Source organism: Caloenas nicobarica, chromosome 3 (assembly GCF_036013445.1).
Source record: "Caloenas nicobarica isolate bCalNic1 chromosome 3, bCalNic1.hap1, whole genome shotgun sequence".
Classification (NCBI taxonomy): Eukaryota; Metazoa; Chordata; class Aves; order Columbiformes; family Columbidae; genus Caloenas; species Caloenas nicobarica.
In genome coordinates this window covers 69,037,630-69,053,571 of record NC_088247.1, presented here as the reverse complement: position 1 = coordinate 69,053,571, position 15,942 = coordinate 69,037,630, and the positions used below count along the sequence as shown (strand labels likewise).

Here is a 15,942-nt window from a genome sequence, read left to right as displayed (position 1 = left end):
AGCTGTGATTTCCAAGTAGCTTTGCCTTCTGGAGACTCCTCTCATTGCAGGAGGGCCATGCCTTGCATGCACCTTCTCCATCCTGCCCTCACCTCTCTGCTGCACCTGCCGAGACCAGGCCAGCGGTGAGGCTTGGGGTAGCTGGACAGGCAGCGGGCCCTGGTGGGTGCAGGAAGGATGACTGAACCTGCAAAGATCTTGGAGAAGGATGAGGAGGATCTCAGAGGAGTAGAATGGGGCTGAAAACTAGTAATGCAGGGGATAAGACTGCTATTTGTAGGTGCATTAGGCTGGGACCTGTATGTACTGGGCTATGAAGTCTTCTGAGTCCTGAAAGCCAGTATATAAGAAAAAAAAAATGGTGTGAACTGGTCACGGAAGACTTCCAGAGTGAAGATTAGATGCCAGTGTTTAACAACTGTTAGGAAAAGAGCCTTGGAACAAAATGTTAAACTGCTTGATATGTATATAGGATAAATAGACAATGTGGGTGCTTGTAGGAGGAAGATTATGAACTTTCTGATGGTCAGGCCACCTAGGTCTGTCTTTGTGAGTTTGTAAGATGGAAGGATTTTTCTCCTTATTTGAGAGCAGTTTTAACCAAGAGTTTCCCTTATCAGGTATTCAGACTCAACTTCATCTAGCCAATATTTCTAAACATTCATTAAAATGGCTCTTTCATCTTGTACAATTATAGGCTGGAAAGTCTGTCGTTAGAGGACAGAAGCAAAAGCACCAGGAATATCACCGATAAACCCACTGTTTGTGATATTTCTGTCATAGTGCTTACTATAGGTCACGTAATTTGGATAGATGGGGTCATATCAGAACTTTGATTTATATTTTTTTTCTAATTTGAACTAAACCACTGAAAGTTTTGACTTTCTTATTTTTGAATTATACATTTCAGTATGTTTGAATATAAGTAGTACAGTTAACGTGGACATTTTTCCTAAGGAATCATTCTATGGAACAAGTTAAGACTCTACTCTTGAGTATGTTAAAAGGCAAGTGTATAAATATAAACACTAATAGATTTGGACAAACTGACAAGTATACAGAAAGTCAGTATTCTTTAATATTTGTTTTCATAAAGGTATTTTTCTTCATTTAGAATCTTTCTTTGATGTATATTCTGTATTGATTTAGAACCTACCATTTTCCAAACCCTTTGCGTCTGTATTCCAGTGTTATTTTTATATATATTAGATATGCGGAATTACCAGTAAGTTTTCAGAAACCATGCTTATGTGTGCCAGTTTGTCTCCTAATTGTATTAGAAGCATAAAACTGGTAGGTAAACAAATTTGAATTATATCTTAATGAAGTTTCAGGGTTCAGTTGACTAGGTAATAAAGCCAAATAGGTGGTATTATCATATTCCAGCTTCTTTGCTTCATTGCATGCTATGATGTAGAGTGAATTAAATGTATGCATTTGGGGTTAGGATGTTTTTGGTGTTTATGATTTTAAAAATGAGGAATAACCGAAATGTTTTGAAAGGCGAGAAGGGAAGCAAAAAAAAAATCAATTTCAGACTGTTTTTTAAAAAAAATAATGCTTACTCTACTTTTTTTGTGGTCAAAATGAAAATTTTGACAGGATGTTAGTCTTGCACAGAAGAAACCAATTGTAGGTATACAGTCTTTTACATACGATGGAAGAAATTGCAATAAGTCACTTTGTATTCCAGTGCAGACTGGTCAGTGTGGTTTTGCTATGTTTTACTATGTTTATCTTATCCACACACCTCTGAAAGCATTCCCTCTGTTAAAGCTGGTATGGCTCTGCTGATTTCAGCAATACAGGGTTTTCCTTTTAGGTTGGATTTAAGCTGGACAATGTTGTTCTGCTTAAGCTGGTGATTTTCAATTTGTAGTCCCCTGCCCCCTTCCTGCCTTTGGACTGCAGAGGGCCCTATGATATGATGACTAAGGACGTCTTATTATTTCAGATGTGTAAAAATCTGTGAAATCTCTAGGGATGTCCACTGCTCCACTGGTAGGAAAAAAAAAATAAAGCGGGGGGGAAAGAGAGACCAACACTTATAAAATGTAGGAGACTTAGAATAAACTGCAGAAACTGCCTGCAGCCTGTTGTTTTGGACAGTCCTGTCTGGCCCAGGTACGTGCTGCCAGCCATAGGCATCCTCTTCAAGTTAATGCTCCTGTCAGTGGAGCCCCCCATGATGTTTTCTGTATCGGGAAACTTTTTGTGCTGGAAAGAAAAGAACGAGGAAATTGCATAGAATAAACTGATAACTGGCACTGGGGAGCCATGAACTGATTTTAATTGTGGGTGACTTTCCGCTTTCTTGCTTAAATAGTTTTTTTTGTCTGGAAGAAGAGCAGAACTGATCCTCTTCTGATTAGTCACCGGCACTTTTGTTTATTTAGTCGGTGCAGTTCTTAATGATTAGGAGTTCTTGGTGGGGAAGTTATTCTTCAACGTCTCAATTTCTAGACCAGAAGATTCATCAGCCAACTATTAAACCATTCCCTTCCTTTAGACATCAGATGATCTAAGGGATGGGATGCCAGTAAAGGTTGTATTGGAATTTTGAGATGGTGACCAAGTGAAGAGAACAAAGCAGGATTTTCACAAAACACATGAAATTTGGTAGTAGCTGGATCCCAGCTCCCTTAGACTGCTGCTTGTGATTCCCACCAAGGGAAAACCCTGCTCCAGGAAAACAGTCAAAACTCCACATTTTCCATGTTGGCTTTCTCCCTTCATCTCGACTCAATTCTTTCCGCATGATATCTAAATTGTTCAAATGCAGTGATCCTGCTTTGTTTGCTATCAAAGGGTCTTCATACACAGGCCCATTCACCACCTCTTTCCATACTCCTCAGCCATTTTTTGGAAAGATTTTTTTTCTAGGATTGCAGTTGTTGGTTTTTTTGTTTTGTTTTTTGTGTGTGATTCTGAACTGGACACAGTAATATTTGTCCTTAATCCTGGTCAGTGACCATCTTTCTCTGTATAAACTTGGCTCACTTCAAGCAAAACCCCCACACTTCAGTGATTCCAAGAAAAAAAGGAACATAACCACAAGGTTTCCCCAAAGATTTTGCATACAGCTGATTCGCTTAACCTCAGAGATAATAAATTATGGAAAAATTTGGACTGCTTCCATGTATTCACCATGTTCTGTAATAAAACTGAGGGTGTTTTTTTTTTTTCCTCCTCTGGCAGAGACTGGAGGAGACTGTGTTCAGTCAGCTCAAGTGTGCTGTTGAGCATGTTTGTGGAATGCATAATACCACTGTTTTGAGACTTGATTATTCTGTCTGACTTGTTTCAAATGCCTTAGACTTTCACATTATTACAGGACAACAGAATATATTATAAGGCAGAAAAGTTCGATTTTAAAGAATGAATAGTCCTCTCCAGAAAAAATAAAATAAATCTAGAAGTATCTTGTAAGGCAGCAGACGAGCAATAATGTCTTCAGTAAAGCTTTATTAAAAGACTTCAGAGAAGTCATCCTAATAATTTAATGACATAGGATGCTTTGGGGCAATGGACTATATTCTTAATGAGACAAGATGACCCCCTCTTCTATCCGTTTATCATTTCCACCATAGAAAGCTTCTTCTCTTCTTGTGGCACTTAGTGATGTCAAACACGTGTCTATGCCAGAGCATATAAAAGCTGCATAATATTGTTCTCCATCACAGATAGCTTGTCATCTTGATGTAGTTACAGTAAACACTTGAACTTATGAACAGTAGTTTTAGTATTTATGGTTTTCATTCCGAAGTACCACATTTTTACTGTGCAACTTTCCTGTTTGTACTACTTTGTCATCTCTTAGTGGACAATACTTCACAGATTGACTTTACCTTACTATTTCTCCATTGTTGCAATATTTATAATGCTGAATTTTTCTTTTGTTTTTAAACTAACTCAGTCTGATACGTATTCTCTGCAAAGTTGGCCCTATGTGTGAAAGTAGCATCCTGTCTTAAGTTCATAAGATTTGTAAATACCCAACAGGGCAGTCATACTTAATAAGCTTTTAATGGTCTCTTCTTATGTTAGAAAGTCATATTCTGACATAGGTGCGCATTTTTCAGGATATTTCTGCGTGCATTAAGGCTCCTGCAGTGTGGCCCCTGTTTTGCAAGCAGCATGGAAGGCCCAGTTCCATGATCCGATGAGCGTGTATAGGGCTGCACAGGGTTAAGGAACTGGCCTATGTACCCCAGAGCCTGCCTGCTGCACTCCATCACAGCTGGATTTGTTGAGTTATTTTAGTGGTGTGGGTTTTTTTTTCCTTTTTCTTTTTTTTTTTTTTTTTTTTTAACTCAGAGTATGGCATGAATCATACAGCAAAAGGTTTCGCTTTTATTACCGAAAACAAATACTCATTTTATACTTGAACCCAAAAGAATTCAGACTATTGAATTGAAGTGGCGTGCTGTGGATGCTGAGATGGGCTCTGCTGCACACACAAGCAGGAGATCTGGCAGGGGACAAGAGCTGGCTCAGCACGGGGCAATGGGGCAGCCTGTGGGAGTGGGGAATGTCTGCAGCTTTCCTTCTTCTGCGCTTTGTTTCTAAGTAATTCCGCCTAGCTTTCAAATCAGTACTCTTAATTTCCTTGATCACTTGTGTCTGTCAGGCAGTTAGTTTCTATCACTGTTAGTTGCCTCTGGATTTGAAGAAGTGACTGCCATGAAAAAAACCTTCATAAAATGAGCTGAAATTGGACTATTATCTTTTAAGTGGACACAGTAGTAACTAGACTGTGCTGTAAAAAAAAAAAAAGTTCTCTCCATGTGACGTTTGGATATCTAGTAGGCATTTGTAAAAATGATTCTCCTACTCTGTATTGATGTAAGGTTATAACAGAGGTATTTTTGCTGTCTTTGGTATGAGGATGACTGAGAGGAGAGGCATGTGTGGCCCAAGGGCAACTTTTAGACTTGCTGCGAGGTCTTATCTTCTGCTGGGACTTCTTGGAAAAGCTCCTGATTGATCCTTCAGGAGAAGGGTTCAGGAAGGACAGTTGCAGGCAAACAGCCTATGGGGTTGTGTGGGAGGGTGTATTGTATGTAGCAGTGGGTGTTTGTAAGTAATGGGTAAAAAGTCTGAAATTGTTGCCTTTTTCATTATAGCTAACTAAAAAGGGGACACTTAAAAATTTTAGAAGCTTTTTTTTTTTTTTTTTCTGGAGCTTTTCGTCCAAATTAAAAGAGCACCTTGACAAGGCAGTTGTCATTATATCAGAATATAACTCTCAGTTGATACTGTTTGGGAACAAAGAAGTAGCTTGGAGGTAGGTGAGAATCCATGTTAGAAGAGAGATAAGTGAATGCTTGTCTAATCCAAATCAGAATCTGGTGAAGGCCTTTGATACTTATTATTTAAGAAGTCTTTGAGGTTAACTGCTCACTTGCTTAAAATGTATAAGGATGCAGCTGACCGTTTTGTCATGTAAATAATTGAATGCCGTGATTATTTAATTAAAGCTGCCTCGGTCCATTTAGTTTTATACTAAAATGACAATGTGCACCTAATCTTTTATGAAAAATATAGCCAAAACAAATTAGTTTTGGTTTTTTCCTTGTTAATAAAAAATTAAAACGAGGGTATTTTTTTTTCCCCTTGAATTATTTGACATCACAGAACCACTGGAATAGAGACACTGGTTCTGTGAACTGACAAGTTTTGAAGATGTGTTGGATGACTTTTGTTTATCTGCATCCTTCTTCTTTTTGTAGGAAATTCCACTTATTTGGATGACCACGGACCACCCCCTCAAAAGGTGAGCTGCTGATATTTTGCATTTGCTTTCTACTTGCTTTTTTGGTTTTGTTTTTTAACTAATTTTATGTTTACTTGTGTGCAAAGCAGCTCTGCTGAGTTTACATCAACAGCACTTGGCCTTTCCAGCTTCCCCCCCCTTCCCCCGCAGTGTTCTCAGACATTTGTAAGTAACTTGAGTTAAATCTCTGTGTGATTAAACTAATGGAATTTTTGTCATTGAGTCAAGGGGAGGTAGGATTTTAGTGATGTTTGTCTGTCTGCACATTCATGCAAAAACAAAACTTGTCTCTGTTGGACAAGCATCCTTTAATGGTTTTGGAAATTTCACCAATTGTTGCAATCATTGTTTTTCTTGTGAAGTATTTGCTTGCAAATGGAACCAGTCACCTCCTGGTGAACTACTTTCTTTCAGCTGTCACAGGGAAAACAATACATGCTAGGGGTGGGTTGAACCTCTCTAACTGGTTCATTTTCTAAATCAATATGGTTATGGCATTGCAAGGATTGAGAGGGCAGCCCAACACCGCAGTTGAAGCTATTAAGGCAAGTGAACGTGGGCTTTTTGCTGTCAGCAGTTCCTACAATACGGGCTCTGCTGCAGGTGCAATGTTTTCAAACAGAGCAGTAGGGTATATTTAATGAATGTGCATAATGAATCCATTTATAGTGTTAGGGTACACTGTTCCCATCAAGTATGACTGTGCAGCATTGACTTGTCCCTCACCATCGCCATGGCACCTCATGAAATTTCAGGTGAGGACCAGCATCATGATGGTTTCTTCAAGAGGAAAGAGTGAAAACAGGCTTTTAGGGTCTCTTGTTTTATTTTGTTGTACCCTGTGTTGGTTTATTCTCTAGAACACGACTTGGTACTATCTTGTGTCTGTCTTTCCAGACAGCTGTTATAACTCCTTTTGTGCAGTAGCTATTTTAAAACAAAACAACAAACAAACCCACAAACAAACAAAAAACCCTACCATTCTCTTGCCACTCTCTTAACATCTGTAGGTACAGTGTGGTATTTTATTGAGGTATTTGGATAGAACAACTTGCATTTTTGAAGTCTTTATGCTGTGCAGTTGCAACACGTGAAGGTGCAGTTTTCTGAAAGTTTCCTCTCCAAATTATGCAGAATTCTCACTGTTACGTTGTTACTTGTAAAACACCAAAGCAGAAGGAGGGTGGGAAATCTAATAATTTGCCATAGGCTAATTTATGTAATATGGCCTATGGCTTTCTTTAGTATAAAACTTCTCAAGCAATAGTGTTTTAATTGAACTTAGATGCCTGAATGCTTTTGTAAGTCCTGTTGTTCTTTAAGTAGAAATTTTACCTATTGTAAGAACTCCCCATGAAAGGGTGAGATTGCCTGGTCAATTCAAGCCAAAAAGTGGAGTCTGCTGATGAAAGTGGTGCAGGATTCCTGCTGGGTGTTCATGTGGGTGAGCTAAAGCAGTTACCTGAACACACATCTGTCTTCTAGTTTGATTTTCAGACAGATTATTACAGGCAACAGATGTTGCCCCCCTGTGAATGCTGGTGCAGCAGGAGAGAGGGAGTAGTTAGAGGTGGGGTGGAGGTGAAGAGCCGCTCTGAGGATAGTTGTCACTCATCTCTGTTCAAACTGACCATGAAATCACATCCTGAGCCACTAGGCCTTGAGTTAAAATGCTAAACCACGTGTGCATCGGTGGGGTGAAACAGTTGGCTTTTGTTCAGTGGAAGGAGGCTAATGTGGAAAGCAATTCAACTCAATTATCAATGAAAGCAAGCTACAATAGTCTGGGTTTCTTCACCTTTTTGCTGCAAACTCTGTGTACAGGTGAGATCTGTAACTTTCAGCTGATAAGGTGGAAATTTGTTACATTCTTAAAGTTCAGACAGCTCAATTAAAGAGGGATTGATGTACATCTGATTTTCTTCTTCTTTAACACAAATTACTCACTTTTTCTGTATCCACAGTTAGGGAAACAAGTGGATGTAGACAGAAGTGACAAAATCAACCTTTTAAGTTTATCATTATTAACTGATATGGGGGGAATCTAAGGCTAAGCAAATGTTTTAGACTTAAATTTTATTTAGTACCCTTTATGCTCCTGAAAGACATTTTCTCTGTTATTTGGGTATCACCTGCTTCTCTTTCCCAGAAGTACAGCAGCTTGCATGGAGTACAGCATGATGTTTGTTCAGGTCTCCATAGTGAACCCTCAGCTCAAAAGAGGAAAGCATTGCTGATTCCCGACCTGTATTTTGGCACTTGCGTTAGCATTCAGAAATGCCCAGATGTACCAGTATGGAAAAGGCTGTAATCTAGATAAGAAGTTTAACCTTGAAAACTTTGTTCAGATTTTGGTCCTTCGGGATTACTGATTAATGGTGCCATGGATGGGAACTACGCTCCAGTGGACAGTAGCAGTTGGACAGATTTATCCAATTTGGACACTTTCCTGTTTACTTTATGAAAATTTCTTTTGCCTGTCTAAACCTGTAATTTTGGGCTGTGTTCACACAGCTTTGTCCAGCTGCAGCTCAGCTGTCTGTAGAAAGTCCAGCTGATGAGGTACCTACATAATTGATTGGTTGCATAGATAGTCTTTGATTAGTTACTCACAGTCAGTAAACTTATTGGGCTTCCTCTGTAATCATCCTCACTCCTACTCACTCCTGAAACCTTGATGAGTAGCTCAGTAGAATAACAGGCTATAGCCTTGTATAAGTTACGGATATTTTGCTTTTTGAAGCACTTTCATGTGTTTAGAAACATTGATAGAAGATGGATGCACATTTCAATCATCTCTAGGACAACGTAAGGACAAGCCTGCTTTTCTTGGGTGGGTTGTTTTGTTTTGGTTTTCATCTAATCAAAACATGGGTGGGGACTAGTAAAAAGAGCAGATATTAGTAATTCCTGGGATTTGCTTAGGCTTGTGTTTTGCGTGGGTATACTCTTGCTTTGTAAATCTCACACATTGTGTTATTGGCTAAACCAATAAATAAATTATTGGCTAAATAACCTTCTAAAGCTTCAGCTCCGAACTGTGAAATCTGCTTGTGCGAGTGAAACTAAATTCACTGTAATTGTCATTATCTTTCAGGTAGCCTCTATTCATATTACTAGATAACTGTCTACATTTAAACTAATAGATGGTTGATGTCATTGAATGGTTTAATTTGACATATAAAAAGGTGTCAGAAGAAATTAATCCTGAATCCAACATTTAAAGAATTTCGTTATAAATAGTATTTTCAGTTGTGATGCTCACAAAGCACAGATGACATGATGCACCTTCCTTTAGTAGCACGTGTAATGGGCAGATGACAAAGCCCTCGATTTGTTTCTTTCAGTCCTGGTGATGACTTACCCTGGGCAGCATAACTTTGCCCTGTTGCATTCACCTGTGGTCAGTCCTATGTGGCACTATTACGTGAAGCTCTCCAGTGTTTTTCTAATGCCTGCATTATTCATCAGAGGGAATTACAGCCTTCCTTGAATGAAATGAAAATGTGCAAGGGGGATTTGGTATGTTTAGGCAGTAAGTTTTAGAGTCAAAAGGATTCTAATCTTATGTGTCTGCTTAAAAATGCTTAAAAACTAGAAATTAAGATAATGAACAACAGTCCATTGCCCAGGATTGAAAAGACTGATAGCTAATATTGGTGGTATGTAGTTAGCTGTAGTAGAAGGCCACCAACAGTTGATAAACACTGGACTGTAGCTGTTTTGCAGAGTAAATTCCAGTGTTTTGTTGGAAATCATGTTGGTTTTGGCTTTGTGTCAAGGCTAGGTGCCAAAACTTTTTTTTTTTTTTTTGTTAATACTGTGTTGTGGGGTTTTGTTTTGTTGTTTTGTTTTGGTTTTTTTGGTTTTTTTTCCTCCCAGTTGATGAACTGAAAATAGCACTTATTCTCTGAATAAGAAATAGTGTTGTCACATTTCAGGAGATCAGGGTACTGGGCTGGTTTTTCAAATAAAGGTGGCGACAGCAACTTTCTTAGTGTGAGTAGATAAGCAAAGCTTTGCTCGCTGCTGTACATGAATATCACTGATGTGGTTCTGATTCTCCCTTTAAGGCCAGCTGAGCCAGTTTTTCATGTCTTCCTACAGTAAAGGTTTACCTGACTGTTCAAGATCAGCAGTGGTCACCCTTGCCAGTGGTCTGAAGGTAATGTGTCTGGCACAGGCCACTTCTTTAGTCCTTAGGCACCAAAGACTTGACCAGAGACTGACTAATCCTAGATTTTCACGAGTCCTAAGACAGATCTGTGTGTGCTTTTCTGCGGGTAGATACAACCTCTAGTAACCCTAACACATCTCTGGTCTCGATGGTGTTAGTGTGTGACAGATAAAAAGGGAATACAGTTGAGCCAAATGTAACCGACCTCCTACTCTGTCAGCAAAAATTAACTCTTCAAGTTAAAGCACTTGAATTTCCTGGTTTAACTCTCTATTTCACTACCTCCTGGGTTTTTTTTATACTCATCTGAAAATATCAATGTTAAGGTATTAGCAAAGTGGTCATTTACTTATCCTTTTTCTGTAGACTGGAGTCTTCAGTGATGCCTACGGATGATGCTAGCCTGTTTTTAAATAACACTGAAATTGATGTTCATTAGTGACTGATGATGTTCAGTTGATTTATTTCAGGTCTGAGTGTTTCAGCTAATAAAATGGGTGTATTTTGCTCCAGCATTTGGGCTAGTTATTCCCTTAGCAAAACTTCCTGAGGTTTTTTCCTTCATTCAAAATGGTGAGGCTGACCTTTGAGGACAAAAGATGAGATCTTTATCAAACCTACTGTTGTTATTGATTGAAAGTTTTTCCCCTGGGCCTTGGCAAGAGCATCAGGGTAATGTCCCCCTTTTGGTGCAGCTGATATATACACATAAAGGACCTGTGCACACAGATAAATTACATTCAAGGGCCTTAAACACAAATATTCCCTTTAATAGTTTGAAGTACTGTTTAATTGTATAACTGAGTTTTTAGCCTAGTAGAGTCCATAAAATACTGTGTTTAAAAACAAAAAAAAATATCCACTTCCCTCATTTTAGTAAAGTTGGTGAAAAATAATTGTGGAAATACTTGGAATAATTTTATGTTCTTTTCAAATTGTGTTCCTCTTTCTTATAAATGACAGTATCTCAAGGGAAGAAAATTCCAATTTTCCAGAAGATTTCCTCATTGTCTGTTGGTAATCAGTTAGAATCCTGCTGAAGCTACAGTTGGTGAATGATACAGCACACTAGTATTACAGAGATATTGCCAAAAGCTAGAATCAAATCTGTACTATTAACTGTGAATGGGGTCATAAAAATATTTGAATAGTACTGAACTACTGATGTCTGCTTGTTTTGTTCATATTAATTGATTAATGTCATAACCACTCAATCATGGCCACCTTCATTATATTTTTATTAGGAAGTGCTGGATTATAATACTGAAGTCCAATTACAGCTGAGTCTGGATGACCTAAACCTTCTGTGGAAAAGCAAAAGTCTCCCATTTTAGATAGGGATAGCATAACAGGATATCTCTTGAGAGTGACAGACTGATTTGGTTGATGTTGCTAAGCCGTGTGACTCAGATTGAGTCATGATTTTACCACAAGTCTTGTATTTTTAATGCTGTCCTTAAATCCCGAACTGTTACCATTAAACAATTCTGAATCTCAGTTTACTTGAAGAGAGAAAAAAAAAAAAAAAATTCCTAGCTATGATGTTTGAAGGAAAAAAAAAAAGAAAAAAAAATTTGAAAGCATGGAACTTGGGATGCTGTGGAGGCTTGCAATACCGAGGGTGAGGGAAATATGTGTATACAAAAATTCTAGTATTGTTTTGAAAGCCTCATGGTTTTGAAGATGAGCTGGTAGGTCATGGCTTTACCAAACTATAAAGTTCAGGAAATAGTAAATAGTGGTGAAGTACTCTAGTAAGGGCTGTGAGCTTAATCAAGAATGAGCTTGTGAATTCACGTATGAGTAGTCAACAGTAGAGTCAAAATATCAGGCAAATAGAGGGCGGTGTCTTGACTGGGCTGAAGGGGTCTGTGCGAGGCTGATGGTATCATGGTAATTCAGGTGGAGTTTGGGGGAGTATTGTAAGGACAGGGCAGGGTGCATGTGAACAGGTAACTCTCGGGACAGCACCCATGATGCCCCACCATCTTGGGGGAGTGTGGAGGCCTTTGCTGCTGCCACCATCAGGGATTTTGAGTCGATCCAGGAAGAAGCTCCCTCTGAAATGGAAAGGAGGCCTGCGTCAGTCCGCAGGAATGAGGTTTTGTTTGCCTGAGCAAGCCAGATTAATCATTTCAGACTGCAGAAGGGTGAAATGGGAGAACTTGATGCTGAGCCTCATCTATTGTTGCCTTTGACACGCGGCATCTCCAATGCCGCAGGATCCACATTTGACTCAGACGTGGGCTGTGGTCAGCCAGGGAAAGTATTCTGGTCCTGCGAGTAATTTGGAATGACACTGGGATTTCCACTGTGTTCTGGCCCTGCTGGAAGAGTTGGCCAGCAGCACATTGTCCTTCCTGTAGGTGCTTCTTGGTGCTGCTCCTTCCAGGTGGTGACACATTGTCATGAAGTAGATTTGAATCTGTTAACTGCAGAACCTGTGATGGAGATTCAGTCCCTTCGAGTTCCTCTGAGCATGTGGAGCAAGAGCATCTCGGAGCCAGCTCATCAGTAACAAGTGTGTGGGTTGCAGTCCAGCAGAACTGGCCTGTTTTACAAATTAAAATGCAGTTACAGCTATAAACAACCTTTACTTCATGCTGTAATTGACTTATAAAGTGCCTGTGCAAAGTGCAGTGGAAAAGACAGGCATGCTGGAGACATTAAAATAAAATCTGAAACTACTGAAGGGAGCCTGAAGTAACGGGCAGGAGGGCAAACTGAAACATAGTATGACAGATCCTTGGCAATGGTGAAACCGTGAGTTGTTACACTAGCTGTTGCCTAATAGATGGTCAACCACAACAGGTACAAAAGGGTTAAACCTTAATGTGAAGAAAGACAAGTGCATACAGAGGAATGAATTATTTAGTCCACCACTCACCACAATCAAATCCAATATTATTTGCTCCCAGGGTGAATTTATGAATTTGTGAATATTGCATTGAAAGGGTAGAAACTACTGTAATGTAGTTAGGTTACTTAAGGGAACACCAGTGCCATGATGTATTATAAAAAGTTTTAAAACCAGGCTTAGCTACTTAATATCTCTCACTTTGTAAGTATCCAATATAAACATGTGTGTTGGATGTGATAGGATTTACTACTTAAACAGAGAATAACTGTGCCAGTGTGTTCTAAGCACATCACAGAGTGTGCAAAACCCTGGGCTCAGGAGGAAAAACAGCAGTTTTAAACTTTACAGTTCCAAGATACATATACATATAATGTGAAGCTGCTCTGGAGTTAAAATCTGGCTTGCACAAATTCTGCAGCTTAAGGGTTTTTTTGATATTACATGGAGAACCTTCCAGTGCAAAACTGGGTAATTAAAGTGACACCAAAATTCTTAACCTACCTGAATTCATGGTAGTTCCCTCAACAAATGCCAGCATCAGTGAACCATGGCCCTATATCATTTATTTCCTTTATCTTGTTATGAGATAAGGGCATACCAGTAAGATGATTTGATAATGTTATGAACTTTACAAGTAAGAGATGAAAATATCGCTTTTCACAAGAAAACTAGTGAGGGTCTTCCTGTCCTTTTTCTGTTCTAATCTGCATACACTCATGTAGGGTAAAGCTGAAAAAGTGTGGTGGCTTTATTCTGCACCCCTCTCTATACCAGCGACAGTCCTATACGCTTTGATTCTTCTAAATGCCATCCTGAGATGTATTATAAAAAGGGGTGACTGCAAGATATAAAGCATAACCTGTTTTTGCTGGTACTAGGGTGACAAGTTAAAGCACTGTGTCTGGTTTTGGTCCCAGAAGAGGTGAACAAGTTGCAAACTGTAGAGGAAAGCAAGAAGAATGAAGAGGAGGTTGAAAAGCATGCTGTGTTAAGAAAGAGTGAAAGGAAAATATTTGCTTAAGCAGTTACGTGTTTGGAAGGGTGATTCCCTCTCACCTGCTTCATCCCTGAGGAGCTGAAGCTGCCATCCCTTGCACACAGCAAGCATTGCTGAGTGATGAAATCCAGGAGTCCTGCTCATACTGCTGGAGGCTGCCCGACTTCAGTGACCACTTGAAACTGCTGAGTGAATGGAGCATCTGGTCTTTACCAACCCATTTGTCTCTTTGAGTACATGTGCTGAATGTGAACGTTGCTGTAACTTCACATGCCTGAAATACACCTGGTTCTGTGCTCTCTTTGGCAGGGAATCTTGTGCAGCAGATTGCAGAAGAAGAGGTTTTGCTCAGCTACGAGTGGCTGTTGTAAGAAAATAAATCAGGTGTAAGGTTTAAAAGTAGGAAAAGAAAATTTGCTGACAGGATGCAACCAAAACTGAAAGCTTGATCTTTCACCTTTTCTTCATAATTTTCCCAGGTTGCTATTGATATTATCATAATTCCAATTTGCTGTATGTATATCCATAGTATCTCGTAATAGGACCTGATCTGAGACTTAACAGGGAGACTTTACTATGCTTTGAACTGAGCTCTTTTTAGATTTGTGAGGGTGCAGTACTTCTTCACAGAATAATTATTGGAAATTTTGATGTTGGCTTTACAGATCTGTTTTGTGGGCTGCATCAAGAACCATTAGCTTTGGCAGACACTTCGTGGTGATGCTTTTCTTTAGTCTTATTAAGTTTGAGGACTATGTCTACAGCCAGCCTCCTTTTGCTGCTTGTGCTGCCTGCTTATGTTTTCAATTTATTTTGGTACTTAGGGATGTTGAATCATTAGAGAACAGATTTTAACTTATTCCAAATATATCAGCTGCCACACAGATGAAATGCATTGTTTGCAGTAGGGTGGGGGGGAAATCATCCTTTTTCAATTAAATTAGTTGCTTAATGAAAATTTAACAGAAGAATCTTCTGTTTCTTCTTCTGCCTTGTTTTCAGCTCTCCACTGCAGTTGTATGGCTTTCAAACTTTGAAAACAAACTAACTTCATCCTTACCTTTCTTGCAGTTTCTAGTGTATTTTCAGTGACCCACAGAGAAGATCATGCTGTCTGGTCTGCTTTAGAGTCAGTGCATTCCAAAAGCTTGTCTCTGTCCCGTGTCACTACGGTCCACACATGGATCTCAACATAACTGGATCTGTGTGGTTTGGCTGGGGAAGGAGGAGGCTAACTAGTAATTTGTTTTGTTTTCTCTCTTTGTCATCTTTCAGTCATGTTTTCTACTGACTTATCTCTGTGTTAGCAATTTTTCATCAAGTTACTATTTGTTTGGAATGAGATTTTGTTCAGCAATTCCTGAAGTTAGGTTTGGAATATGTTGTCTCTTAGTGGCCTTTGTGTTTGTCTTTCAATAGGTCATGGCAGGCTTGTGACAAATTTTAATTAAAAAATAGGCATCCAATGGATCTAAGAAGATATCAGAGCTAATGACTGAATTATATGATCTGTCTTCCTGAAACCCACAATGCAAGAATGGGTATTCTCTGGAAATGGTAGAAGATGAGCTAAGAAGTAAATGCATGGTGGATAAGAAAATTCTGGAATTTGTTGGTGTAGCAGGTTGTGGCAGAAATTCTCCAGGCAACATACAAAGATGTGCCTTCTAACTGCATATGCAATATGCAGTCTCTGGAGGAGGAGGAGAGATCCTGGAGAGAACTGCTGATGGTGCTCAGGTTTGCAGGTGCCTAATGAGCATCTTCCAGCATTCATGAGCCAAATGGGCCATTGCTTTGACCTAGTAAGCCATTTTTTAAATTCTTATGATTCTGTCTGAGTCGGACAGGAAGAAAAATAGAGGGGTTGCGAGATGTGTGATGTCAGCAAATGTTTCATTGCTCACAAGACCTGACCAGTTTTGTCTGTGTTGGTTGGCCTCATTCACGTGAAAAACATGCAACATTATGTGATCACAGGTTAGTGTCTGCTCAGAAAGGAGAAGCCAGGTCTGGTGCCTATGTCTGGCCCCTCTCATGAATAAGGACAGGGGTCAGTCAGTCACGTGCAGAAGTTGTGGAAATAAGATTGTTTCTGGGAATGTGTATCTCTGATAAGCATTATTCGTCTG

General features: G+C 39.3%; 1 protein-coding gene across 1 annotated transcript in view; it reads left to right on the top strand.

Moving 5' to 3' along the window:
- Nucleotides 1-15,942, top strand: part of UST (uronyl 2-sulfotransferase) — a 169,662-nt gene that overhangs the window by 59,009 nt on the left and 94,711 nt on the right. The window contains exon 2 of the mRNA XM_065632722.1: nt 5,733-5,776. Within this exon, the coding sequence (XP_065488794.1) occupies nt 5,733-5,776 (44 nt within the window). The remainder of the gene's footprint in view (nt 1-5,732; nt 5,777-15,942) is intronic.